The sequence below is a fragment of the Myotis lucifugus genome, unplaced genomic scaffold, assembly GCF_000147115.1.
Source record: "Myotis lucifugus unplaced genomic scaffold, Myoluc2.0 scaffold_189, whole genome shotgun sequence".
Taxonomy (NCBI): Eukaryota; Metazoa; Chordata; class Mammalia; order Chiroptera; family Vespertilionidae; genus Myotis; species Myotis lucifugus.
The window spans coordinates 691,152-718,644 of record NW_005871237.1 but is presented as its reverse complement, the minus strand read 5'-3'; the positions used below and the strand labels follow the sequence as shown (position 1 = coordinate 718,644).

The following is a 27,493-nucleotide window of genomic DNA, read 5'->3' as shown; positions in this document are numbered from 1 at the left end:
GCACGCGCACGCACGCGGCGCGCACGTTGCTTGAGAACCCGGAAGTGCGAGGGAGAGCTGAGCCACGTGGGTGGAGCTGGCGCGCGGCTCGCATGGGGGAGTCTATCCCGCTGGCCGCCCCGGTGCCGGTGGAACAGGCTGTGCTGGAGACGTTCTTCTCTCACCTGGGTGTCTTCTCTTACGACAAGGCCAAGGACAATGTGGAGAAGGAACGAGAGGCCAACAAGAGCGCGGGGGGCAGCTGGCTGTCGCTGCTGGCGGCCTTGGCCCACCTGGCCGCAGCCGAGAAGGTCTATCACAGCCTCACCTACCTGGGGCAGAAACTAGGTACCTCCGCCCCGCCCCCCCGTGACCCTTGAGGAGGAAGGAAAGGGGGTCTAGTCCCCTGTCGGCAGTGCCTTGGGTTCCCTGTTTCTGTCACTTCTAGTGGCAGGTCCTACTCGGCGCTCCCAGATCTCCTCCCTCCGTTCCCTTCCTTCCCTCGGCTTCCACAAGCCCCGCCCACCGGCCGCCGCTGCGGATAGATTGGCGGATGGGGTGGATGCTCTTTGCCGGGCCGTGGCCCAAACCGCTGGATGTATCTGTTTTGCCCAGTGCATGGATTGGTGCCATAAGTGAGAAGTTAAGCAAACTCTGTCCCCGCTCTTCTAGCTAGTGACACTGTCGCCAGAGGAGCAAAAGTTGTTAATACCAACCTAGTTAGAGTTAATGAACACAGTTGTCTGGCTTACGAAGGTTAAGGCCCCCGAGAGTTACAGATGGAGTCCTCCTCTCCTTTCATAGTCCCTCAATAAATATTTAATGGACGAAGAAGTAAATGGATACTGGACAGGAAAGGCAAGAAATAGGCCTAACACTAGCAAGAGGGGATTTATCGGGAAAATGGTAAACACTCTTATCATCCCATGATAAATCTTGCCCCTGAAAATAAGATGCAAGAGCAGACTCAATTAATTTAAACTAGCAGAAACAATGTAAGTAGATCAGAAGGAAATAATATATGTAAAAGCCAAGGCCTATGCATACAAGGTATTATTACTTATAATTATCAGTAATAAATATGAATCACAGGGCTTTCAGAGTTGTTTTAGTCCTTTGGCCTATTTTAGACCCTTTAATTGTCAGAGGCACAGGTTCTGGTATGAACAAAGGACACATAAATATAGAATAGAAATGTAAAAATTGCGTGCAGATTCCATTTTGATTCCCCTCCACCCCCAATTTCCTCATATTGCCTGAAGGTGCCCATGTGTGTACATCTTGTTTTCAGTAAACACTAAAGGAGCAAGTCTTTCTGAGATCTTAACTGCTGCCTTAGCTATTCAGCTGATAACTTGTTATTTAGTATGTTGACTCATTGGCAAAAACTGGTCAGATAGTTTCACCTTGTACATTTTTTCTTCCCCTTTTTACAGTGGCACTTGTCACAGATTTCAGTTGCTGTTGCAGTGTTATTAGCCCCCTTTTTACAGATTGGTAAATTGTACATGCAGTTGTGTGAGTGACAGAGCCCAAACCAGAATACCTGCTTTTAAATTGTCAGATTGTATTTGTATCCATGATTTATTTAAAATTTTGTACATCTATTATGATTTACATATATATATATATATATATATATATATATTTATATGTATGGGGAGGATTTTGACTGTAAAATTGAAGGTAGGTAAATTTTCTGGCAGTTTTGTTGTTTATAGATTCCCCCTCCTCCTGAAGTGTGGAGATTGACCCCAATGCCATGATTCTTAATTTTTTAAGCTTATCTATGAGAATTTCATTAAACCTGTGGGCTTATTCCCCAGAAAAATATACATGTAATACAGTTTTGCATATAATCTGGGAGCATTCAGTTAGATTTCCTAAAGCCTATTTATGCACCCCTATTTAAAAAGTTTGCTACTCTAGTTAAGTTGTATGTGCCTGGTTTTAGGTAAACAAAACTGGCTGTCCTGTGTATAAGATCATGTGTAAGACCATCATTGTCTCCAGCTTGGGTTCTGTGAAGTGGGCCATATTATCGCTGTGATTGGTTCTGCGTGGACCCCACCTTGCATGGGTGAGCTTGAGCACTATGCCTTGAAATTGACCTACAGAGCATTTTACACTGGGAAACATGGCCAGGCACTGTTCAGGCTCCCAGGTGACCTGTCACTTCTATTCACATGTATAGTAAATGTGTAGGTTCCAGATGTTAATTTTAACTTTGTAAATACCTTACAGTTTTTTGGTATTGGAATGTTTGTGATATCAACATGCTTATACAGTACGACTTCATGATTATTGGGTTGACTCTCCATTTTCTTTTAGTCTTTATTGTTGAAAGTATTACATATGTCCCCCTTCTTCCCCCATTGACCTCTTCTAGGCCCCGCTTTCACCACCCTATTGTCTGTGTCTATGAGTTATGCATATATGCATACAAGTTCTTCAGTTGGTATCTTCCCACCCACCCTCCTTCCCTCTGAGATTCCACAGTCTGTTCCATGCTTCTATGCCTCTGGATCTATTTTGTTCATCAGTTTATTTTGTTTATTAGATTCCACATATGAATGAGATCATGAGATACTTATCTTTCTCTGACTGGCTTATTTCACTTAGCATAATACTCTCCAGGTTCCTCCATGCTGTTTCAAAGAGTAAGAGATCCTTCTTTTTACTGCTGCACAGTATTCCATGGTGTAAATGTACCGCAGCTTTTGTACCCACTCATCTACTGATGGACACCTGGGCTGTTTCCAGATCTTAACTATTGTAAATTGCGCTGCTATGAACATTGGGGTACATATATTCTTTCTGATTGGTGTTTCAGGTTTCATAGGATATATTCCTAGAAGTGGGATCACTGGGTCAAATGGCAGTTCTATATTTAATTTTTTGAGGAAACTCCATACTGTTTTCCATAGTGGCTGCACCAGTCTGCATTCCTACCAGCAGATTCCCTTTTCTCCACATCCTCATCAGCGATTGTCATTTGTTGATGGTAGCCATTCTGATGGGTGTGAAGTGATACCTTGTTGTCATTTTAATTTGCATCTCTCTGATGATCATTGAAGTTGAGCATTTTTTCATATGTCTCTTGGCCATCTGTATATTCCCAACTCTCCATTTTCTTAAAAAATGGTTTGTGTTTCCATTTGAAATATTCTCATGTTCTTCAACTACTTTACTAATCAAAATGTTTCTTTAAAAAAAATATATATTGATTTATTGATCTCAGAGGGAGAAAGATAGAAACATCAATAATGAGAAGATCGTTGATCGGCTGCCTCCTGCACGCCTCCTAATGGGGATGGAGCCTGCAACCTGGGCATGTGCCCAGACTGGGAATCGAACAGTAACCTCCTGGTTCATAGCTCGATGCTAAACCACTGAGCCACACCATCCAGGCTCGATGGTTTTTCTTTTCTTTTTTTAAAATATATTTTTATTCATTTCAGAGAGGAAGGGAGAGGGAGAGAGAGATGGAAACATCAATGATGAGAGACTCATTGATCAGCTGCCTCCTGCATGTCCCACACTGTGGACTGAACTTGCAACCCGGGTATTTGCCATCATTGAACCCGGGACCCTTCAGTTCTCCGGCCAATGCTCTATCCACTGAGCCAAACCAGCTAGGGCTCTATGGTTTTCTTTAAAAAGCAAAACAAAAAGTTTATATGTATTTTTTAAACATTTAAAACATGGTTTAAAAAAGTGAATCTTTTTGACCTCACTCTGTAACTGGTGTATATTGGCGACCTTAGCAGTGAGTTCTGATTATAGATGTCTTTTGGACAAAGGACAGACCTGACAGGGAGCTTTCTGTTCCGGTCTTGGCTTACTTGTGAGAAAGTCTGGGTGGAGCCCTTGTCTTGGAGCCTTCTCTTGCCTTTGAAGGGAGAATATCTCTGTTTGGGGAAGGGTCAGTGACTCAGTGCCTGTGGAGGGTTTTAGAAAGTCATACTTTTGTCCCCTTTGTTTCATTACTGGAGAGTTTCCTCAACCTCTGGCTTCTGGAATTTAGTGTGGTAGAAAATGACTTCACTTGAGAACTGACATTTAAAAATTATCAAGAAGTTGTAGAATAAAATACCCAATTAGATGTTTTACATGCTCCTTGAATATACTTATACCTGGAAATTTCATGTGTGAGATAGACTGTTGAAATTTTGGGAAATAATGAGCACTCATAAATCAAAATATTCATATTTTATAAATTCAAAAAATTGAAAAGAGAAAGAATTCTGGTATCTCTGGAAGGCTAATCCTCATTGGATATTCCTAACCAGGCTAGTCAATAAATAGGATTGTGCTCCTGAGAGCTTTGAGAAGAGAGGCCTGGATAAAGAAATCGCATTGGTGGTCTGTCCCTTCCTTTTAAGTGTTACTTTTCTTGTTACCACATACTAGTGATTGATGTTTATTGATAAGCTTTTAACGATGTTCTTTGTTTTCATGTCATGCTTAACTCCCCTAGGTAAGGGCAATCTGATGAAAGAAGGTATCACGAAGGCCACACTGTTTAACACTGGAAGTGAGTACGGAGTTGAGGTCACCTACCTCTGTCAAATAGATAGCTATTCTTTTTACAGGACTTGAAACTCCCAATTTACCATAGAGTTTCAGAGGCCCAATTATGCAGTATTGAGCGTTTTCTTCTATCAGTTATAAATAGAAGGGAAAGAGGTTAGCATGATTGAATATGTGCTTTGCTCTAGGTACATTACATACCAAATGTTACTTAATTTGCCTTCTTAGCAGCTTTATTACTAATTTTGCATTTAAAACAATAACTAAGATTCAGAGTAGCTAAGTCATTCCCACATCACACAGCTTTCGAGTATGGAAGCTGGGATTTAGAACCAAGTTGGTCAGGCTGTCCGAGCTTTTAGATCTTACATGGTACTCTTTATTACCTTCCTAACCTAAGAAATTTTGTCCTAGACCTTGGCACGGAGGTCTGTTTATTATATACCGTCACTTTACAAAATCTGCAAAGCTAGACTAAGTGTGGGCATGGAAGGAAGGGAAACCCTCCAAGGTACAGTCCTGAGTGGGATGTTGGTGTCAGGGTCAACCCACCTGTACCTATGGATTTTGCTGCTATTAAGAGAAATGATGTGAATGTTAGTCAGTCTGTTTAAGCAATATATTGGAGAAAATGGTTTTTAAGTGCTAGTTGTTTGTCTGTGGAATCAGTAGTAAGTAGGGTGACCAACCTTCTAGATTTGCCTAGGACTGCTGGGTTTCCTTGGACATGGGATTAAGGAAGTATTTATCAAGAATAACATTTTCAGTGCTAAAATCTGGAAAGTCATGGATAAACTGGGACAAGGTGTTACCATAGTAGTAAGGGATATAAGATTAATTTATTCTTCCTGCCTTCCTTTCATTTTTTTTTTTTTTTTGAGGGCGAGGGGAGATAAAACACCATAGGCCAAAAAAAGTGATTTAATATCCACCCACATCCTCACTTTCAAGTAATAGCATTCTGGGACTTAAACTATTCTTCCAATTCAGAATCCTTCTGTTTTGTCCTCTGATAAAAGGAGAGTTAAAGTAGATTTAAGGTCATCAAAAACAAGAACTGACCAAGGGCTCATCACTTGTTTTTTTACATTTTCACTGCCATGAAACTGTCCATTTTCCTGTCTTCCAATCCAAACAGACAGTCACGGCCACTTATAAAATGAAGGATATAAACTAGGATATGTTGACTGTTTTAGTGAACAGAATTTGTGAAGTGCCTTTATTGCATTTGATTGACTTCTGAAATTTCACTTTCCTAGATTATAGGAAAGATCTGTGTATGTAGTTGTTTATTTCTTTTACATTTTTTATTTTTCAGTTACAGTTGACATATAATATTATATTAGTTTCAGGTGTACATCCAGTGATTAGACGTTATATAACTTACTAAGTGATCATCCCAATAAATCTCATCTGACATCATACATAATTATTAGAATATTATTGACTATATTCCCTATGCTGTACTTTACATCTCCCTGACTATTCTGTAACTATCAATTTGTACTTCCCAGTCTCCCTCCCAGCTGGTAACCATCAAACTGTTCTCTGTATTGATGAGCTTGTTTCTGTTATGATTGTTTGTTTATTTTGTTTTTTAGATTCAATTGCTAATATGTATGTACTTATTGCCATTTTATTGTTCATATGTTTTATGTATTTTTTTCTTTTTCTTCTTAAAGAAGACTAACATTTCATGTAATGCTGGTTTGGTGGTGATGAACTCCTTTGGCTCTTTCTTGTCTGGAAAGTTCTTATATGTCCTTTGATTCTGAATGATAGCTTTGCTGGGTAGAGTAATCTTGGCTTTTCATCACTTTAAATATTTCTTGCCAATCCCTCTGGCCTGCAGAGTTTTTGTTGAGAAATCAGTTTATAATCTTATGGAAGATCCCTACTTTTCTCTTGTTGCTTTTAAGATTCTCTGTTTGTCTTAAACCTTTTGCATTTTAATTATGATGTGTCTTGATGTTGACCTCTTTGGGTTCATCTTGTTTGGGACTCTGCACTTACTGGATTTTTATGTATGTTTCCATCATCATGTTAGGGGAGTTTTTCTATCAATTTTTTTAAAAATAGGTTTTCAATTCCTTGCTCTCTCTTCTCCTTCCAGCACCCCCATGATACTAATGTTGGTATGCTTGAAATTGTCCCAGAGACTCCTTACATTATCCTCGTGTTTTGGGTTGGTTTTTTTTTTTGGATTCTTTTTTCTTTTTGCTGTTCTGATTGGATGTTTTTTGCTTCCTTATATTCCAAATTGCTGATTTGATTTTTGGTTTCATCTATTATACTCATGATTCCCTATAAATTATTCTTCATTTTAGTTAGCGTATCCTTAATTTCCGACTGGTTCATTTTATGGTTTCCATGTCCTTTAATATGTTGTTGGCATTCTCACTAACAACCTTATAACCAGTGTTTTGAACTCTACATCTAATAGATTGCTTGACTCCATCTTGTTTAGTTCTTTTTCTGGAGTTCTGTTCTTTCATTTGGGTTATGTTTCTTTGTCTCCTCATTTTGGCAGCCTCCCTGTGTTTGTTTCTATGTGTTAGGTAGAGCTACTACATCTCCCGGTCTTGGTAGAGTGGCCTAATGTAGTAGGTGTCTTGTAAGGTCCAGTGGCACAGCCTCCCCTTTCAACCAAGCTAGGCATTCCCAGTGTGTGTGTCCCCACCCCCATCAATGGGAGGGATTTACCCTCAGCTGCAAGGATTGGCTTTGACCACCCACCCCTGTGGAGGATCAGTTGTGTAAGGGCCCACTTCATAGATCTGAGCTTACTTCAGCAGGGCTCTGGTGTCTGCTGAGTCTGCCCCTTGAGTGTGATGCTTGTGGAGGTGGTTGGATGGTGTTTCAATGTGATCTGAAGCTATCCACTGGGTGTGCTGGCTCTGGAGCCTCCTGGGAGTTGCAAGCCAAGGTCAACTGCTGCCTGAGTTCTTCCCGGGGCTACCCAGCATAAGCTACACAGCCATCTGCAGATGGCTGCTACTTGTGTTGGGCTTGGAGGTGCCCAGTCAAGGCCAAGGTATGAACAAGGCCAGCTGCTGCTAGTGCTGGGCCCAGAGCCACTTAGTGAGAGGTATGGGGCACACTGAGGCCAGATGTTGTTCTGAGAGATTATAGGAAAGTCTGAAGCCTGAGCCAAGACAGGCCATATGGAAAAGTCACTGGAAACAGCTTGGGTAGGGCAGGATCTCAGGGAATCACTAGGACAGGGTGAGCAGTGAGCAAGGTTGATGGAGACTCAGATATGGCACCCTCCTGCTGGCTCTGATGGGGGAGGGCTCAGAAAAGAAACAATGGCCTCTGCCAGCACTTCTGTCTGGGAGAAAGCTGCCTCCACCAGCTCTCGTCTTGATGCCAGACAATTCAGTTTCTCCCCGGTATATCCCTGGTGCCTTTCCAGATGCTGCCCCAGGGCTAGAACTCAGAGAGAGTGAGTCCAAGTCTGTGTGAGGGCCCTTAAGAGGAACTGCCTGGGACTCCAGCAGCCTTCTGTCTCACTCAGCCTCCATCCCTGCTGGTTTTTACAATCAGAAGGTATGGGGACCTCCCTTCCTGGCACTGGAACCCTGGGCTGGGGAGCCTGGTGTGATCCTTTTTGATTGTTGAAAAGGATATACTTGGTCTTATATTTTGCTGATTTCCTTTGGAACCCCTGAGTTACAGTAGCAGTTACTTATAATTGCTTGTTGCTGGGATCCCTCGCTCCTCAGGGGAGATCTCTGCAGCTGAGATATCCCTCCTGATTTTTTCCAGCACATGTGGGTGTGGGACCAGCCTGTGCTGTGTCTCTGTCCCTCCTACCAATCTCAGTGTGGTGTCTTCTTAATATTCTTAGTTGTAGGACTTCCATTCAGCTAAATTTCAGGTGGTTCTAAATGATGGTTGTTCTGTAGCTTAGTTGTAATTTTGATGTGGTTGTGGGAGGATGCAATAACGCATTTACCTACACCACCTTCTTGACTAGAAGCCCAGATTCATTTCTTGAATCATAAGCTGGACAATGAATTAAAAACAACTTTGTGAAATCTTTCATTCATTAAGAGGTTATTTTTACAAATGCCTTGATAAGTAATTTTCACTCCTGATATTTTAGAATAGTAATAAATTCACTCATTAAAGCCTTCTGTGTCTATCAATAGAAAATTTAAACTGTCACCCATCTCTGAGGTTTTTTTATATTTCCTAAGAATTACAGTTTTAAACTTGTCCTGTTTCTCTTCATTTTCCTAATGTCTTGCCTCTGACCCTTTGATGGTTAGCAGAATTGCTTAAGGCAACATTTGTGAAGCTGGCTTTACAACTGTCAGAAATATAGTTGATCATGTATTAATATAGAAGTAAGCAAATTATATCTTTGCCATTTGATCCTTTTTGATTGTTGAAAAGGATATACTTGGTCTTATATTTTGCTGATTTCCTTTGGAACCCCTGAGTTACAGTAGCAGTTACTTATAATTGCTTGTTGCTCTTAATGATTCACAATGTGTTGCTTATTAAAACCTATATTGTCAACTTTGGCAAGAGTACTAAGCTGTTCTTTTCCCCCCTGAGAGCCAGTAGTCTGTGTTCTTGTATGAGGGAGATCTTTGTGTATTTTCCATTTTCTGGTTTGAAAGATAAGATTAAAAGATGAGATTCAAAGGAAAATGTAACTCTAAAGCAGAAATAAAATTTGCTGATTTACTAGGAATAACAACAGTTTTTCATAATTGGGTGTTCTTGTTTGTTTTAAATATACTTATGTGGAAGGAGGGCTTTTTAGATCTAGGATAATTATTCTCTGAAATGAATCTGAGTCCTCATTAAAGTGAGGTGGATGGGAATTGGTGTGTGGGTAAGGAAACCAATCACAGGTCCATTGCTACACTAATGAGTGGTACCAGGCATTCATTTAACTTACTCTTCAGTGAAATTATCAACCTCAAAATATTTAAAACCCAAGCATAGAAGTTAGAGAATATGGTCGATGCAAACTCACTGAGCTCAGCAGGTTCAGATCCTTTCCTTTTGAATGCTGAGAGATGACTTTTAAGTATTTTGTACTTCTGCTTTCTCTTCCTTACCTGTCATGTGCTTATGTCATTTGCCTACCAGGGGGCCAGTCTTTCTTCAGCAGGAAGGACTCCATCCGAACTATCTATACTTCCCTGCATAACGAGCTGAAGAAGGTGGTGACTGGCCGTGGCACCCTGGGAGGGACCGCTCCTCACGTGGAAGAACTCCTTTCCCACCTGTCAGAGCAGCTCTGCTTCTTTGTTCAGGCGCGGATGGAGATTGCAGACTTCTATGAGAAGATGTATACCCTCAGCACACAGAAGTTCATCAATGCTGAAGAGCTCGTTGGCCTTTTGGACACCATCCTCAAGAAATACAGCTCCAGGTCAGTGTAGGTGAAGGAGGAGGGAGGGATAGAATGTGGCAGCCTCTGGATCCCACGCAGACTCTCGATTTTCCCCCAAACTCTTATAAAGATCTATGGTGAAAAAACAAAGGAGAATAGCTGTATTGCTTTTGTATAGATTAATTAATTGACAAGTATGCATTTGGCACCTTCTTTGGACTTAGTTAACACCATCCTGGATGGATACTTTTCTAAGCAATAGTGAAAGACCAATAATGAAATAAGTCTTAAAAGATGTAAATTAATATAATAAAAGGCTAATATGCAAATTGTCCCCTCTACTGGGAGTTCGACCAGAGGATGAGGCTGGCTGTCCCCTCTCCCCTGCCGGCCAGACGCCACCTGTGCATGAATTCATGCACTGGGCCTCTAGTTATCTATAAAATAATGTGATTAAAAAAAATTTTTTTTTAATATCTTTTTATTGATTTCAGAGAGGAAGGAAGAGGGAGAGATAGAAACATCAATGAGGAGAGAGAATCATTGATTGGCTGCCTCCTGCATGCCCCCCACTGGGGATCGAGCCTGCAACCTAGGCATGTGCCCTTGACCGGAATTTAACCTGGGACCCTTCAGTTCGCAGGCCAACACTTTATCCACGAAGTCAAACTAACTAGGGCTAATGTGATTTTTTAACAAACCACTGTTTGAATAAATGCCCTTTCAAAGTAATCACCTTGGTGAGTTATCCACTTATTCCTCTCATGTACCTGTTATTTACATTGTGTTAGAAACTCCTGTATAATTGCTTTTCGCCTAGTGATCACTTTGAAGGATACCGCTCTTTCAGATATATGACTTCCTATATGTTTGCCTAAAAGAGAAAGGTAGATATGTTAACTTATATTCCCAAATGAAGGATAATACTTATCTGATTAATGGTCTGGGGAAGGGAGGCAAAGTGGGGGGATTAAAAGAGATTTCATGGAGGATGTAGAATCAGAGATGACTTTTAAGGGCAGGTAGGGTTTTGAAAGCAAAGGTAGGAAAGAAGGGAGCAGATGCTTTGAGATGAGAAGGTGATTTCAGAATATGAAAGGCCTCAGAGTGAGGTACCTGCTGGTCTCTCTTCCTGAACTCTTATCCTAGCTGTCTACTCATCAGTTAAGTCTCAGTTCAAATGTCAGGGAAGCCTTCTCTTCTATCCTACCCTTAGTCACTCTTCTGTCCCCCTGATTTGTTTTCTTCACATTCCTTCTTGCCATCTGAAATTACTGTTATTTGCTCAGGATGTGTTTTCTTCGCTCACAACTAGGATGTGAGCTCCATGGCAGCTTCTGTGTCTTCAGCGCTTTGAACAGAGCCTAGCACATACAGGTGCTCAAAAGGTGTTTGTGGATGAATAAGTGAATAGTTGATAAATAGTGGGGAATCCTGAAAGGTTTTTGAAGGTGGGAGTGTTGTGTTCTCATCCTTATCTTAAACTGACTACTATGGCACTGGTGGGTGGGATGGGATGGGATGGGATGGTAAAAGGAGTGGTCACAGGAGGGAAGGTTAGTTCAGCAGGCTAGTATGGTAATCTGATCAGTGATAGGGCCTCGTGGTTGCAAGACAGTGGCAAAGGAGATGAGGACAAGAAAAGTCTACAAGTCTTGGCAACAGGATAGTGGGAGTAATGAGAAGTTTCTTGTCAAAGGTGATTTGGAGGTTTTGCACCTTAAATGATAATATTATTTACAGAATTGAGAAGTCAAGAGGGGCTGGCTTAGAAGGAAGGTAGTGAGCAAAATGTAGAGCAATTTGAGCTTGAGTTGCTAGCATATTTTCAAGAAGAGGTTCATTAGGTAGTTGGAAATGGATCTAGAGCTCAGGTGAAAAAGCAGAAACAAAACAATGAGATCATCTGTATGGAGAAGTAGACTTGTTTTTTGGTTTCAAAACTAACATATCAATGTTTCTGCTATACAGCAGCAATTGATTTTTAAGCTTGCAGGAAAAATGGGGGGAATATTTTTATGTAACTATTTTGAAGGAAACTAGTACATACTGAACAACTACTGTATGTTAGGTACTGTGTAATACTCTCTTATATGATATCTGCTTTGAGGTATAGGTATAGATAGTTCTTTTATGGAGTCTCAGAGAAGTTAAGTATGCCCAGGGCCATGCAACTTATCTTGAACCCCTTCTGTGTGACCCCAGAGCCCCTATTCTGTCTGTATGCATTATTGCTTGTATCAATAGTGAGATGCTCTTTATCCAGTCCAGGTAAATAATTCATCTCTGTTGATCATTTTGCAAGTCAATAAACAAGATCTGTTTTTATTTTTTGAATAAACAATAAGACAAAGTAAGATTATGAAGTAATAGTCTTCTGTCATAGTAAGATGGAAAACATTGTAAGCACTTACTAACTTCCCCTGCGAAGAATAAGGGTTGTGTACTGGGCAAAATCATGTAATGTGCATCTTTTCTCTGAGCACAGATAGTTTGGTTAATATATTATGTTTTTATCTTTCCTTTATAAAGTTTTTTCCTAGTTTTTTTTTTAAATTTTGTAATTTTTACTCATCCAGAAAAGTTGCAAGAATAGGATAATGTATATAGAATTGTAATATGACCAGTAAATCCCATTCCTGAGTATATTTATGCCCAATGAAAAATACAAAATGAGAACATATGCCCACACATAAAAACTTACAGGAATGTTCATAGCAGTATTGTTGGTAATAGCCAAAAGGTGGAAACAACTCAAATACCCATCAATGAATAAATAAATGTGGCATATCCATACAGTGGGGTATTATTCAGCAAATAAAAGGAATGAAGTACTACATGCTAGAACATGGATGAACCTAGTAAAATTATGCTACATGAAGGAAGGCAGTCATAAAAGATTATATATTGTGTCATTCCATTTATATGAAATTTGTGCAAGGGGCTTGGCCCTCACAGCCGCAGTGGCTTGCCTTGGCCCTTGCAGCCACAGCAGCTTGCCTTGGCCCTTGCAGCTCTGGCTTCATCCGGAAGGTCATTTGGAAGGACGTCCGGAAGATTGTTCGGTTGTCCAGTCTAATTATCATATTATGCTTTTATTAATATAGGTAGATGTCCAGAATAGACAAAATCATAGACACAGGAAGTAGATTACAAATTTGTAGACACAGAAAATGATTGCCAGGAGTTGGAGGGCTGGAGGGAGAATGGGGAGTGACTGCTAATGTATATATGGTTTCTTTTTGGGGCTATGAAACTGTTCTAAAATTATATAGTGGTGATGGTTATACAATTCTGACTATATTAAAACCATTGAATTTTATACTTTAAAGTGTGTATGTTACATATATGAATTAAATACCAGTAAAACTGTTGCTAAAAAAATTGTACAATGAACACATTCTTTCTCTAGATTCACAGTTATTAAAATTTTGCCACACTTGCTTTATTTTTCTCAGTATATAATTTTATTTCACTCCTAAAAACTCAGTTGGATCTTCTAAGAACCATACAAAACTATAACATAGTTTCCACACAAAAAATTTAACACTGATTTCTGCCATCATCTAATATAGAGTCCATATTCAGATTTCCTCAGTTGTCCCCAAAATGTTCTCCATAGTTGTTATTTTTATTGTCTTGTATTTTTGAACTTGTGATATATTCTAAATTTTCTTTTTATTAATTTTAATAGGTAATACATGAATATGGGTCAAAATTTATGAAGCACAAAAGAATTCATAGTGAAAAGTCTACCTGCTGCCCCCTGTCCTTTAGCTACTTAATTCCCTTCCTAAGAAGCAATAAATGTTAGCAAGCTCTTCCTGTCATGCCAATAGTCCATGCATATAAATATACACATTTTCTTTTTATAAACAAACTAGAGGCCCGGTGCATGGATTCATGCATGGGTGGGGTCCCTCAGCCTGGCCTGTGCCCTCTTGCAATCTGGGACCTCTTGGGAGGATGTCAGATTGCCGGGTTTCGGCCTGATCCCTGCAGGCCAGGCCCTACGGGGATCAGGCCAAAACCTGGCAGTCCGACACCTGGCAGTCTGACATCCCCCCAGGGATGTAGCAGTGCTGAAGTGGCAGGTGGCCAGGGAGGAGCCCCAGCTGCCGCCGCCCGGTAGCACTGCCAAAGAGGCAGGAGAGGCTCCCGCTGCCCCAGCTGCGCTCGCCAGCCATGAGCCCGGCTTCTAGCTGAGCGACACTCCCCCTGTGGGAGCGCACTGACCTCCAGGGGGCAGTTCCTGCATTGAGCGTCTCCCCCTGGTGGTCAGTGCATGTCATAGCAAGCGGCCGACCTGTCATTTGGTCTTAACAGTCGCTTAGGCTTTTATATATATAGATTTTACATGTGTACAAATTTTCTGTTTGTAAATGTATTCTTTCTCAAATCTGATTTATATATGTATATATTTATTTAAATAAAGTAATTGTTTGAAAACCAAAAACTAAAGTACAGTTGGAGATAATGATTCTCAAGGGGAAGAGATCTCATGTGGTGATTCCTAAAGCTAATGTGAGAGTGGTTTGCTGACCCATCTCCGAGCTTAAGAAAATACTAATTCCTGGGCCCCTCCTCTCTTTCCCTAAGAGGGTAAAATTTAGTGATTCTGGATTGGGTGCCCCGAAATGTGTATGTTTTAAAAGTTCCCTGTGATACTGATATACAGTCTGCATTAAAATAATTGTTTGGAAAAATAGGAGAAAGATGCCAACACTAGGATACACGGAGTATTGAACCTTACAGATATATGTGCCTGGGTGTATGTGTGAATGTGTGTGTCTCCTAGGAATGATTTAGCTGTTTTCGTTTTTATCATATTAAATTTGTGACCTATCTATCATCTTTGAATGTTCTTTGAAATATCCCTCTTCTCAAAGGCTTGCAAATTTCTCCCATTTTCTGCAAAAGCCTGAATTGCATTCTTGAAACTCCAAGGGCAGCACTTGGCTGTGCCCAGTAGCCTTCTGATTGGATGCTGATGGAATCCGATGGAACTGGGTGGCAATACCATGCATGGTCAATGGGTGTTTTCATCAGCAGTCTCCATCTTCCACCCATGCTACCTTTCTCTAATCATTAGGGAATTACTAATCACAGTTATATGAAAGTCAAATGGCATGATGTTCGCATTTGACTTCCATGATGTTCGCATTTGATTTCCTAGCCTGAAAACTATCTACATTAGAGGCTGTGGGTTAATTGAACAACATAAAATTCCTTAGTTAAGAAATTCTAAAAAATTGAAATCCTGTATAATATATTGATTTTCTTTTGCAAGTGGGATTATTTTAGGTATAAATAAACATGATTTGCCCTTTGCGGGGAATAACATCCTTTTTTCTACAGTTTTTTTGATTTGGCATCTGTGCTACACCAAGCACATTTCTTTTATGGCCCCAGTGTTCTAGAGAAATAATTCATATTTTGCTATTCTGTTGTATTGAATGAGTTAATCTTTTTTCCCAAAGGACCCAATTTATCTTTCAGGAAATGCTTACTTGCCCCAATATATCTGATCTATGTCAGAACACTTATAAAAAATGGTGTGAATTTTTCATCTTTTAAACCGTGGAATGCTTTTGTATTAAAAAATTAACAAGCATGATATATAGCACGGAGTCTAAACCTCTGGTCCTGATTTGAGATGCAGATCTTGTGTGAGTTATTACAATGTTCAGCCTGCTTTCAAAGATGAATGGAAAGCATGTTTGGGTTTTTTTCTCTGCAAGCCAGTGTGTTTGAGTAGAAAGGTGTTAAAGGTTTCCTCTTTTGGTAAACATTGCATTATTATACAAATACAAATCCCGTTTAAGAATCACAGTCATTTTTGATGCTGCCTTTCAAATTGAATAATTAACATTACTCATATAACAGTTTTTGTGTGCCTTCTAGAAGAAAAAACATGAACTTGGCTCGTTTAGGATGAGAGTGTCTACTATTCCTTGAATACTCTTGAGGAGCAATGGAACTGGATTTCTCTCCAAGGAAGCATCAATGAAATGTTTTTTGAGTCTGTAGAATTTGTTTTGACTTTATTTACCTGTTTCATACGGTGAGCATAAAAGAAAATTCTGGCTAATTTTGTTTTGTTTTGTGGTCAAAACAAAACTGGTAGAATTAATGCAAATTAGTATTTACTGTCCTAAATCAAGAATATAGCTATAAGAAATAATGCTTTTAAAGAAGTCAGCAATTATTCATACATTAGAGAGCTTTTAAAAATCCCTCTGGCCAGATCCAAAGACAGAGAAACAGCGATCAGACTATCAATCCCCAGAGGGAAAGTAGGGGAGGGTGGGGTAAGGGGAAGAGATCAACCAAGGACTTGTATGCATGCATATAAGCCAACCAATGGACATGGACAACAGGGGGATGAGAACATGAGTGGGGGGGGGGGAGGTTGGGGGTTAATGGGGGGATGAGGACACATTTGTAATACCTTAACCAATAAAGAAATTTTAAAAAAAAATCCCTCTGGTATGGGAATAACACACCATTCAGTAGCTAGAATTTTATAGCTAGAATTTAAAGAACTTTTTTTTAGTTTCATAAAACTTTTGTTTGCATTTTTTATCTGAATGCTTCAAATGGCAGAATTCTCACCAAAGGTAGAACTGTGATTTATTTAGTCTTTATGCCCTTATTTTCTAAAGAAAAAGATTTGTGATGGATGATAAGACTTAATGAAACAGTTGTGTGTATAGTTTAACAGGGTTAATTATCCCTCACTGAAAATTTCCTAAGCAAAACCAATAAGAGTGCAGTTTCTGTGAGATGCCTTCTACTCTAGACACTTGACATGCCTAATCTTAACAGTGCAGACTGAAGGCCTTTTGTGATCTTGCCCAGCCTACCTTTTCAAATTCATCTAAGGCCCATCAAATGCCTCAAATTGCAGCCAAACTCTTAGTAAAGAGGAAGAAGCCTTAGAGAAATCTTTCCCCATTTCCTACTTTGGTTCATATTATTTATTTTGCTTAGAATGTCCTCGAATTTGTAGAGGAGGCAAAATATCTTTTTCTCTATCCTTCTAAGTTCTCAGGTGGGGTCCCTTTAACAAAAGACAGATTGCCCTAGCTGGTTTGGCTCAGTGGATAGAGCATTGGCTTGCGGATTGAAGGGTCCTAGGTTCGATTCTAGTCAAGGGCACATTCATGATCTCCAGTGGGGGGCGTACAGGAGGCAGCCGATCAATCATTCTCTCTCATCATTGATGTTTCTATCTCTTTCCCTCTCCCTTTCTCTCTGAAATCAATAAATATATATTTTAAAACACACACACACAAAAGACAGATTAACAAGAGAAAAGCATACAAACGTATTGAATATAAATTTTACATGACAGGGAAGCCTTCATAAGAAATGAAGACCCAAAGAAGCTGTTAAACTTACGTGTTTTTGTGCTAGATTTGAATGGAGAGTCGTGGGAAAATGTACTAGGATGAAAAAGGGTGGGAGCCAAGTATAGTAAACTCAGGGTAACAGCAGGCCTATTTATTCAGCTTCTGCTCTGTGTCCCTTAGTCTTGGGAGATAAGGATGCTCCTTTACTCAGGGAATGAGGATGGCACCTTTCACTTGAGACTTTTATGACCTGAATCAGGGAAGGGTCAGAAGTCCTTCCTGGGCATGTGGGTTTTTCAAATTCATTCAGTATAGAAATTGTTAAAGATTCTGCTTACCTTGGTTCAGTCATCACTTTAAATGGAGACTAGCCAAGAAATCAAAAGGCTAAGACTCGGAAGGGCAGCAGTGGGAGAATTAGGAAAGATCATCAAAGGCAAAGATGTGTCATTAGAGAGACACGGCTAAGAGCATCCCACACCCTCACATTCCCAATTACTATGTACAAATGTAAAAGTTGGACAATGAAGAAGGCTTAAAGGGAAAAAAATTGATCCATTTGGAATACGGTGTTGGAGGACAGCTCTACAGATACCTTGGGCAACCAGAAAGACTTAACTAGTAGGTCTTAGAGCAATTTAAGCCTGGAACGTCAAGGGAGGCAAAAATAACAAAACTGGAACTGTCCTACTTCAGGCACATCATGAGAAGGCAGGGTTCTTTGGAAAAGACAGTAATGCTGAGATAAATAGAAAGCAGCAGGTAAAGAGAAAGACCAATTATGAGATGGAATGACTTCATAAAAGAAGCCTTAGGCGGTTTGGCTCAGTGGATAGAGCATCAGCCTGCGGACTCAAGGGTCCCAGGTTTGATTCCGGTGAAGGGCATGTACCTTGGTTGCGAGCACATCCCCAGTAGGGAGTGTGCAGGAGGCAGCTGATCGATGTTTCTCTCTCATCGATGTTTCTAACTCTCTATCCCTCTCCCTTCCTCTCTGTGAAAAATCAATAAAATATATTTTTCTTTAAAAAAGAAGCCTTAGGCATGAGTCTATAAGAGCTGAACAGAGGTATTGAGGACAGGATGTTGTGGACATGACTCGTCATAGGGTCGCCAGGAATCAGAACTGACTCAGCGGCATGTGCCATATTTTTGAGTAGCATGTTCTGAATCCCATCACACTGTTCTATCATATATCATTTAGCTATTGCCACAGTCATTCTGTATAAGCACCACCCCAAATTTCACACTTACAGGCTAGCAGGTCTATTTCGAGAGTTGCGTACCTGGGTTCATCTTAGCTGGGTCGCTTAACACTGTTGGTCTCACTAGGCTTGGCTTATTGCTGTGAGCTTTGAGCTTAGTCTGCTCCACAGTGTCTGAGCCTGAGGTTAGAGAGGGATCAGCTATTCAGTGGCCATGGCCAAAGTGCAAAAGAACAAGCCCAGCCAAGCTCATTTTAAGCCTTTGCTTTCATCCGATCTGTTAACATCTCTTTGGCCAAAGCAAGCCACATGGCCCAGTGCCTCCATAGTCCAGGGTGGGGAAAAGACACTCCTCTTCGGGTGGGAGAAGCTCCAGAGTCACATGGCAAAGGGTGTGGAATCAGCGGTGGTTACAGATTGGGACCAGAAATGTAAGCCCTCATCGTCACATAGCTAAATTGTACCTGCTCCTTTTTTTTTTTTTTTTTTAATCCTACCTGCTCTGTAAGCTTTATGGCTCAACTCAAATCCTGTCTCCTGTACAATCTTTCAACCAAAGGAATTGCTCCTTCTTCTAAACAAATGTGTATCCATTATAAATACCTCCTTCTAGCATGGAGGGTCCTGCAGGGCAAACTTCTGGCTAATTAATCTAAAAACTAGTAAACTAATTGTTTTAAATGAGAGGATATTACAGGTGTGTGTTTTTTTATTGTGGTAAAATATACGTAACAAAATTTAGCATCTTAACCATTTTTAAATGTGCAGTTTTGTGGCACTTAGTACATTCACATTGTTGTGCTACAGATTTGTTTTTAATCAGGCTTCTGACTCCTCACATGCATGGCTTGTTTTGGAAGGAACTCCTTGATAGGGATTTACAGAGGAAGGAATGCATTTGTGCATGTACACTCTCTCTTTTTCTGGCCTTTTAAAAAATTGATTTGGGGGGGGGAGAAGGGGGAGAGAGAGAGAGAGAGAGAGAGAGAGAGAGAGAGAGAGAGAAAGAGAAAGAGAGAAAGAGAAAGATTGATTTGTTGTTCCACTTATTTATGTATTCATTGGTTGATTCTTGTATGTGTCCTGACTGGGGATCGAACCTACAATCCTGGCTTATTGGGACTATGCTCTAACCAACTGAGTACCTGACCAGGGCTTTTTAAAAAGCAGATGTTCTATGCAAATAGTTGTCAATTTATTCTGTATTCAAACTCATTTAAGCTTGTTGCCATAGCTGAGATGTATATTTTTGGATTACAACAATTTAACAGATTTCTCTTTAGCAGCAATTTTCTACCAGTATGCTGCAAGAACTTTTAAAACATGCAATACCTGGCTGTTTAGTCAGGGGCACTGATCTCTTTTCTCTTAGACTGTCAAATTTTAAAAAATCACAACAGCCATCTGGTGTGAATAAGTCAAATTATACCTGTTGTTGTTGTTTTTTGTCAGATCGGAAAAATATGTATTTTTTTGGTGTGCCACAGAATTTTAGTAATTAGTTTATATGTGCTATGAAATGAAAAAGTTGCAAATTGTTGCCCTATAGTGTTGGTTGTGAATAGGTATGAAGCACACAGCAGAATGGAAATGGTGAAATGAGACATCATAATGCTAATCTCAAAGTCTTGGCAGAATAAATTTTAACATGTATTTTTAGCTCTTCTTAAAACTGAAAAATAGCTTCAACATTCACATGCATCCTAATAAATGTTGAGATTTAAGCACTTTTAGTATATATTTATACTTGTTCAGAATTTTTCCTGAAGATTTGTAAGATAATTCATGTTCTTTCAAGGAGAACATTAGGGATATATAAATGATGATTTCCAACTGGAAGTAGAAAAATAACAGAGTATTATTTGTGGTAGCATTTTCTCCAATCTCATGCCATTTTCTGTTATTAGCAGTTTTGCTGTGTTTCTAGTTCCTTGGTAAATTTTCTTGATATCCACGATTATAGAATCTTGTGATGCTTAATGTTCATTAAGTGTTAAGGGGCCTTAGCGTTTAGGCCAAGGGGGTAGGAGCATTTCTTACAATTCAAAGATTTTTGTGTGTCTGTGTTAGACTTTCTTAATGTTTATTCAGAAGCATGTCATGTTTGAATAATCCAAATTAGTTAATTACTTAAGCACCTGAGCTAGAGGATTTGAGATCTGTTTTATCTTTCTGATTCTTTGAGTATATTATTAGACTAACTCCTCCACCTATGTTTTTAGCTTCCCTATCTTGAGGGTAAAATGCAAGTAATAGAAAAAAACCAAAATGTTATTGTTGTCGTGGTGTGAATAACTACATCCTGTTGATCACATGACAATCAGTTCCTGTCTTATAATGTCCAACCTAGTATGGCTCTCTTAACCATAATCCCTTCAATTAGTGTTTAAATACGTTTTTAAAAACCCTAGGTATACTTGTGATAATTTTTTTCCTAATTGTTTAAAAGATAACTAGCATTTTCCCTTTCAGCTGGGGCCAAAACTGAGCTGTGCAAGAGGCTTCTGTCTCATTGACAGTGAAGCAGTGAAATCCCATGGGCTCAGGCCTGTAAATCATCTCCTGGGTTGCCTGGATATGCTCAGTAAATGCTCGATTCTGTCTATATCTTTCAAATGGGTCACTTGCTAAGCAGATTCCTGCAACTTTGGCAGATGCTTTGGATCTTTAGGAAGAATATAAGGGCTTGATATAGGCACCTTGAGAAGGGGGGTGCACCAGACTCGGCAGACACTAAACCTCCCTTGGCGCTTCTCAGAAAAACAAAAATCAGCTGCCTCCTGCACACCGCCTACTGGGGATGTGCCCGCAACCAAGGTACATGCCCTTGACCGGAATTGAACCTGGGACTCTTGAGTCCACAGGCCGACACTCTATCCACTGAGCCAAACCAGTTAGGGCTAGGGTTCAATTCTTAACACAATTAGCACATACACTGAATTTTACTATGTGCCACGTGTTGTAGATAAAAGCATGAAAAAGTAGGCAGGTTTTACTTCCCCTCAGAGAGGAGCTCAAAGCAAAGGTAACCATATGTCCCAGTTTGTCTGATAAATTATTTGATTAAGTTACTAAGGAGGAAGACAGGTATTCAGAAACTAGAGGATATAATTGGGGGGCGGGGGGGGGTGACTCTGAAGAGGAGACCTGAAGTACAGAAAAAAGTATTGATGAAAAAGGGTCATGCTCTCACTGACCTCAGGGTCTTTGCACTTGCCCTTTTTCCCCTCTGCTGGGAGGGAGGATACTCTCACATCCTATCCTCTTCCCCCTCAACATTGTTACTACAGGTAAAGTAGACTGTTTTGCAAACAACAGGTAGCAATTCTTGAGTCATAAAATTAATTTAATGAATAGTAATTCAATTAAAAATATACATATCTATATATATAAAAACCTAAGTGACCGCCCAACCATTCGACCATCTGACTGGTAGCTATGACACACAATGACCACCAGGGGGAAGACGCTCAACGCAGGAGTTGAGATGCCCAGCTGCAGTGACTTGGCAGCTGCGGTTCTCAGGTGATGCACCCGGAACCAGAGAGGAGGGAGCCCAATTCTGGGGTGTGTTACCCGAGAACTGCCCTCTTGCAATCCAGGACCCCTCGGGAATGTCGGAGAGCTGGTTTCAAAAAACCTTTTATTTGTATATGTGTGTGGTGTGTACTTAGTCACAATATAAAATGTACTTCTAACTGTAGATCATGGTCAAAAAAATTTTTTTAGACATTTTGTCTAGAACAAGTAGAAATGAAATCATCTACTACCTTGACCTTCTTTATGATACTGCATTTCTAATTATTTACTTAATGTCACTATTCCTCTAGTGAGTAGACTGGGAATGTGGCTCAAGCTAATAAGGGACCAGATTATTCAAGCCTTTTTAAGGATTTTAGATTCTACCCTAAGATAAATGGAAAATGACTGAACTGTTAGATATTTTTTGTTTAGCTACATTTTATTTATCTTTAACTGTGATTAAATATAAAGGGAATTGGGAACTAGGATTGAATGAGGGCTTTCTGGTAAATGTTCTATTCCTTTAATAAACATTTTTTGATTATATACTAGGTTTCAGGAATAGGTTTATAGTCTATACTCTTATCTGAAAAACAGGTTTAATAATACTTATGGAGTTACTGTGAACATTACGTAAGTTTAGCATATTATGTACACAGTCAAGAGATATTTTAGTGACCTTTTCATTACTTGCACCTCTTTAGGACCACAGCCTGAAAGGAAGATGCCTTGTTTTGATGATAATGTTAGTTATACAATTACCAGAATAAATAAAATAAGTTGAGAATGATAGCTAATTTAATTTCCCTGTATTTGAAAAGAAGGTAGCTACTACTCTCATTTATTTGAAAAGAAGGTAGCTACTACTATCATTTTTTTAAAAAACACCAGGCTATTGCCATAGGAGAATATGATGATGACATAATTCTGAAATGGTAAAGTTATGTCAGAATGAGTTTTTTAAAAACATGTTTTTAATGACTTTTTAGAGAGAGAGGAAGGGAGAGGGAGAGAGAAACATCAATCAGCTGCCTCCTGCACACCTCCTACTGGGCACTGAACCTGCAACCCAGGCATGTGCCCCACAGGGAATCAAACTGGTGACCTCTCAGTGCATGGGATGATGCTCAACCAACCGAGCCATGCCAGCAAGGGCCAGAATGAATTTTTTAAATAATTGAACATGGGATCCTTCCATTTTTCCGTCCCCTGCCCCTAAATGTAATATTATTTATCTGACCACATTTCTTTTTGAGGGCAGAAAACGTCAACATGGAGTAATATTTCCACTTATTTCTATTAATTTCCCTTCCCCCTTCAGATTTCACCACCCAATCCTCAGCCCTTTGGAAAGCAGTTTCCAGCTGGAAGTCGATGTCCTGAGTCATCTCCTGAAAGCCCAGGCTCAGGTCTCAGAGTGGAAGTTCCTGCCGTCTCTGGTTAACTTGCACAGCGCTCACACCAAGCTGCAGACCTGGGGCCAGATCTTTGAAAAGCAGCGGGAGACCAAGAAACATCTGTTTGGAGGGCAGTCTCAGAAGGCCGTTCAGCCCCCACACCTTTTCCTTTGGCTGATGAAACTCAAAAACATGCTTCTTGCCAAATTTAGTTTCTACTTTCATGAGGCACTGAGCCGACAAACGACTGCTTCAGAAATGAAAACGTTGACGGCAAAAGCCAACCCAGACCTGTTTGGAAAGATTTCCAGCTTCATCAGGAAGTACGATGCTGCCAACGTGTCTTTAATCTTTGATAACCGAGGGTCTGAGAGCTTTCAGGGTCACGGCTATCACCACCCCCATTCCTACAGGGAGGCCCCCAAGGTGTGGACCAGTATCCAGCCGTGGTGTCTCTGCCCAGCGACAGGCCTGTCATGCACTGGCCCAACGTCATCATGATCATGACGGACCGCACCTCCGACCTGAACAGCTTGGAGAAAGTGGTTCACTTCTACGATGACAAAGTTCAGAGCACCTACTTCCTAACCCGCCCAGAACCCCACTTTACCATTGTCGTCATTTTTGAGTCAAAGAAATCTGAGAGAGACTCCCACTTTATTTCCTTCCTCAATGAGCTCTCACTGGCCCTTAAGAACCCCAAGGTTTTTGCAAGTCTGAAACCTGGATCCAAAGGTTAGCAGGTTCTCTGTGCGAAAGGTTTTCAAGAGAAGAAATTGTGTTCTTAATTGCTCTAATGATCTACAGTGGGCTGTGATTAGGGTTTCGATCCATCCATGCTTCTTTCAGAGCTAAAAGACAAAGCCTCCCTAATTGTGTCGCACACTTTATATGCAATTAAGGCCCATTAAGTAAAGTATCCAAAGGGTAATCTAGGCTACAGTATATCTCCATGGTACAGCAAAGTACTCTCAGTATTTTCTCCTGTTTTCCTGTATTTTATGTAGACTGAATATTTATTAGCCTTTGATGTTTCTTTCCAGATGTTTCTTTCCAGACATTTTATATTCCAAACATTGTGTTCTAATGCCATTCCAAACGCCCTCTCCTTTCCCCTCCCACCCAGATGAGTAATTGGGATAAGATAGTAAATGGCCATTTTAGAATTAAGGATTATATGTTTCCTATCTCATAAACTAGCCAGTTAACATGAAGTTACTAGTTTTATGATTCCGATCTACAAATGAATATTTTTGATGCCAAAATTAGAGTCTTGGTGAGAAATGTCCGCCAGTTATTAAAGTTGAAGGTAAATCGCTTCTCGGCCTTTTGGCTAAGATCAAGTGTAGTATCTGTTCTTATCAGTTTAAAGTTGAAGGTAAATCAGAATAGTAGGATAACATCAGATCTTACCAGTTCAGAAGATCCTATGGCAACTTTAATAGCCATGGGTTCTTTTGGGGTGATCTACACACCTAACTGCATTTGTTTTTACCCTTATAAAGTTTGAATGTTTCACTCTATTTTAAAGTCAGCATAAGCCGTTATGTGGGATATTTTCACAGAGTATCTGCTTGGCTTTCTGTTTATCACCTTTCTGCTGAAATGTATGTTCATATTTGGCTCTACCCTTGGTTATTTTTAGGCTGAAAAAGCATGCAGTCTTGGTTTTTCAGCCCCTCTTAAACATTCATGTGACTCAGCCTACTTTCATAAAATCAAAATGGAATCTCTGCATTTGTTAAAAATCAATTGTGCATTCAAAGGACCTCTTCATACTTGTGTAATCAACTCAGTACTTAAGCACATCTGAACTTGGGATTCGTGTCTATCTCCTCCAAATATTTTTAGAAGTAGTGCTACATCTTAACACATGCTGCCTTAACCCTTTTCTTCAGTATGTGTTCAGGAGGAAGAAGGCATAATGGGGCTGTGGAGACCTTCACCTCTAGCTTATTGATTCAGAATAAAAATAAGCCACAAAGAGTAATTGAGTTATTATTTGATATTTCCTTCGAAGCTTGTGTGTCATGTAATAGTCCAGTCAGTCCTGTTTCTCATGATTGCTCAGAGCGACCACAGCGAACAAGCCGGCAGCATTGGCCGAGATCAGAGGAGCCCCTCCGAGTCCAAAGGGGCCCCCCCTGAGTCTGGACTACTTGGAGGAAGAACCCACTGACCTATTTTCTGGGGAGAACATGTGCTTTCTTTTCTTTTTCCCTTTAAAAAAAATAAAAGTCATATGATTTGTAAAAAGCCAATTTGCTTTAAATAGAAAGTAGTGATTTACCTCTGCATTTTATTCACTCAGGTTCTATAAAAATCTGAACAGACTGTACAACTTTGACCTTCCATAAAACATTGAAAACAATTGGAACTAAAAAGTTAAATCATTTTTCCTCCCTTTTGTGCTTTGCTAAGAAGCTGAAAAACATTCCTTGGCATGCATGTATTTTTTTTTTCCTAGATAAAACCACCATTAGCCTTAAAGAAAATATGCTTCATTATAACATGGAGAAGAGTGTAAATAAACATATATACAGTACTTAAATACTCACCTAGAACATATTTGAATTGTATATTTATTTTTAAATATATTTTGGTTCAGGCCAAGAAACAAAGTCACTTTACTCTGAGATTTGTCCTCTAAATTCAGTAATGAAGTGATCTGTAAAGTGTATGTTTTGCTAATTGGAAGAGTAAACCTGCATATTTCCCACAGACTGCTTATTTTGAAATTTGTTTCTAAACCACAACTTGATCGATTCTTATGGGTAACCAAGAGAGTGGTCAACACTGAGTTAGTGAGTCCATCAAGGAGTGTTGCGTGTTAGGATGCTGTTTGAACACAGGGTGAATGTTTACCACTGTCTTCTCTTAGGTCCAGCCTGGTATCTGACTGTGTCTTTTAGGGAGTGTGTGAAATAGAGCCTAATTCTTAACAGAGGAACCAAAATCCTTTACATAATCACTTTGCACATTTGGACATGTTGGAGAAAATTTACTTTCAAGAAAGAAAATAGTTGGTAATTCACTGCACTCCCAGGAGAGTCACTCAGATGAAGTTTAAAATACTGGGTCCACCCTTAGATCCAGCAGCAAAAGTGCAGTTTTGTTTCTTTGGCAAACAGCCTATGAACTTGACTTCCTTATCTGTAAAATGGGGATAAGGAAATGTGGGCTCTTTTTCAAAGACTATGTAAGAATGGGATGAGATCATGGAGTGTAAAAAAGGCTCCGAAAACATACTTGGGTTTGAAAGTTGTATCAATAAAAGATGGACCGCTCTTTCCTTAAACTCAAGGCCTCTCCTGTTCTCATTTTTCTCTTCATGTCTGTGACAAACCTGTGCTGAGTCATAAGTTTGAACACACTTAACTAGTGTAGAAGAGGAGGCAGATAAATGCCTAAGCAACCCACCCACTCTTCTTAATTTAGAATCTTCGTGGTTCTTTGTTCCTAAGTTTTTTTGGTTGATGGATAGCATCACTCAGTCCTTCTATATCCAAACTGTTTTGTTTTTGTCAATTCCTCAGAGAGGTGTGTTAAAGTCTCCAACTGTGATTGTGAATTTTTCCTTTATGTCTGTCAGTTTTTGTATTTTGAAGCCCTTTTATTAGGTTGGTACACATTTTTAATTTTTCTGTCTTTCTCATGTATAAACCACTAATTATAAAATTTGCTGCTTTATCTCCATTACTACTCTTTGCTTTGAAGTCCATTTTTTATGATCATTCCAGCTTGCTTGTGCTTGCTGTTTGCATGGTATGTTTTTTCTATCCTCTCACTTACCTATTTGTATCTTTATTTTTAAAGTGTCTGTAGTAAGAGCTAAAGAAAGACTGATTAAAAAGAGCAGTAACCAACTCTGTGCTCTCCAGTATGACAGTCTTTGCCTTTTGATTGAAGTGTTTAGTTCACTTTTCCTGTAGTTTTTTGTTGTGTTTTTTTTTTTTTACAGTCAGGATTTTGCTGATGGTATCCTCAAACCATCATTTAACATATATTTCTACTCCCCTCCCCCTTCATATTTGGAGTTAGATCAAGAGGTCTGATCAGGTTTGGTTTAGTTTTATAGTATTAGTGTTGTGCATTTTCTTAGGAGGCAGCTAATATCTGGCATTACCAAGATCAAAATGGTGAAAT

At 39.7% G+C, this 27,493-nt stretch overlaps 1 protein-coding gene and 1 non-coding gene across 2 annotated transcripts; both read left to right on the top strand.

The window, feature by feature from the left end:
* The first annotated feature begins 3 nt into the window (after positions 1-3).
* CUNH12orf66 (chromosome unknown C12orf66 homolog) lies at positions 4-27,049 on the top strand. Its single transcript, XM_014462732.2, is given in 6 exon segments — positions 4-327; positions 4,460-4,516; positions 9,622-9,907; positions 23,272-23,768; positions 23,771-24,656; positions 24,726-27,049. Coding segments are annotated over 5 exon segments (1,392 nt in total). The 5' UTR covers positions 4-92; the 3' UTR covers positions 24,088-24,656; positions 24,726-27,049.
* LOC111827591 lies at positions 24,661-24,851 on the top strand. Its single transcript, XR_002831218.1, has one exon. It is a non-coding gene; the product is annotated as a U2 spliceosomal RNA (small nuclear RNA).
* Positions 27,050-27,493: the final 444 nt, after the last annotated feature.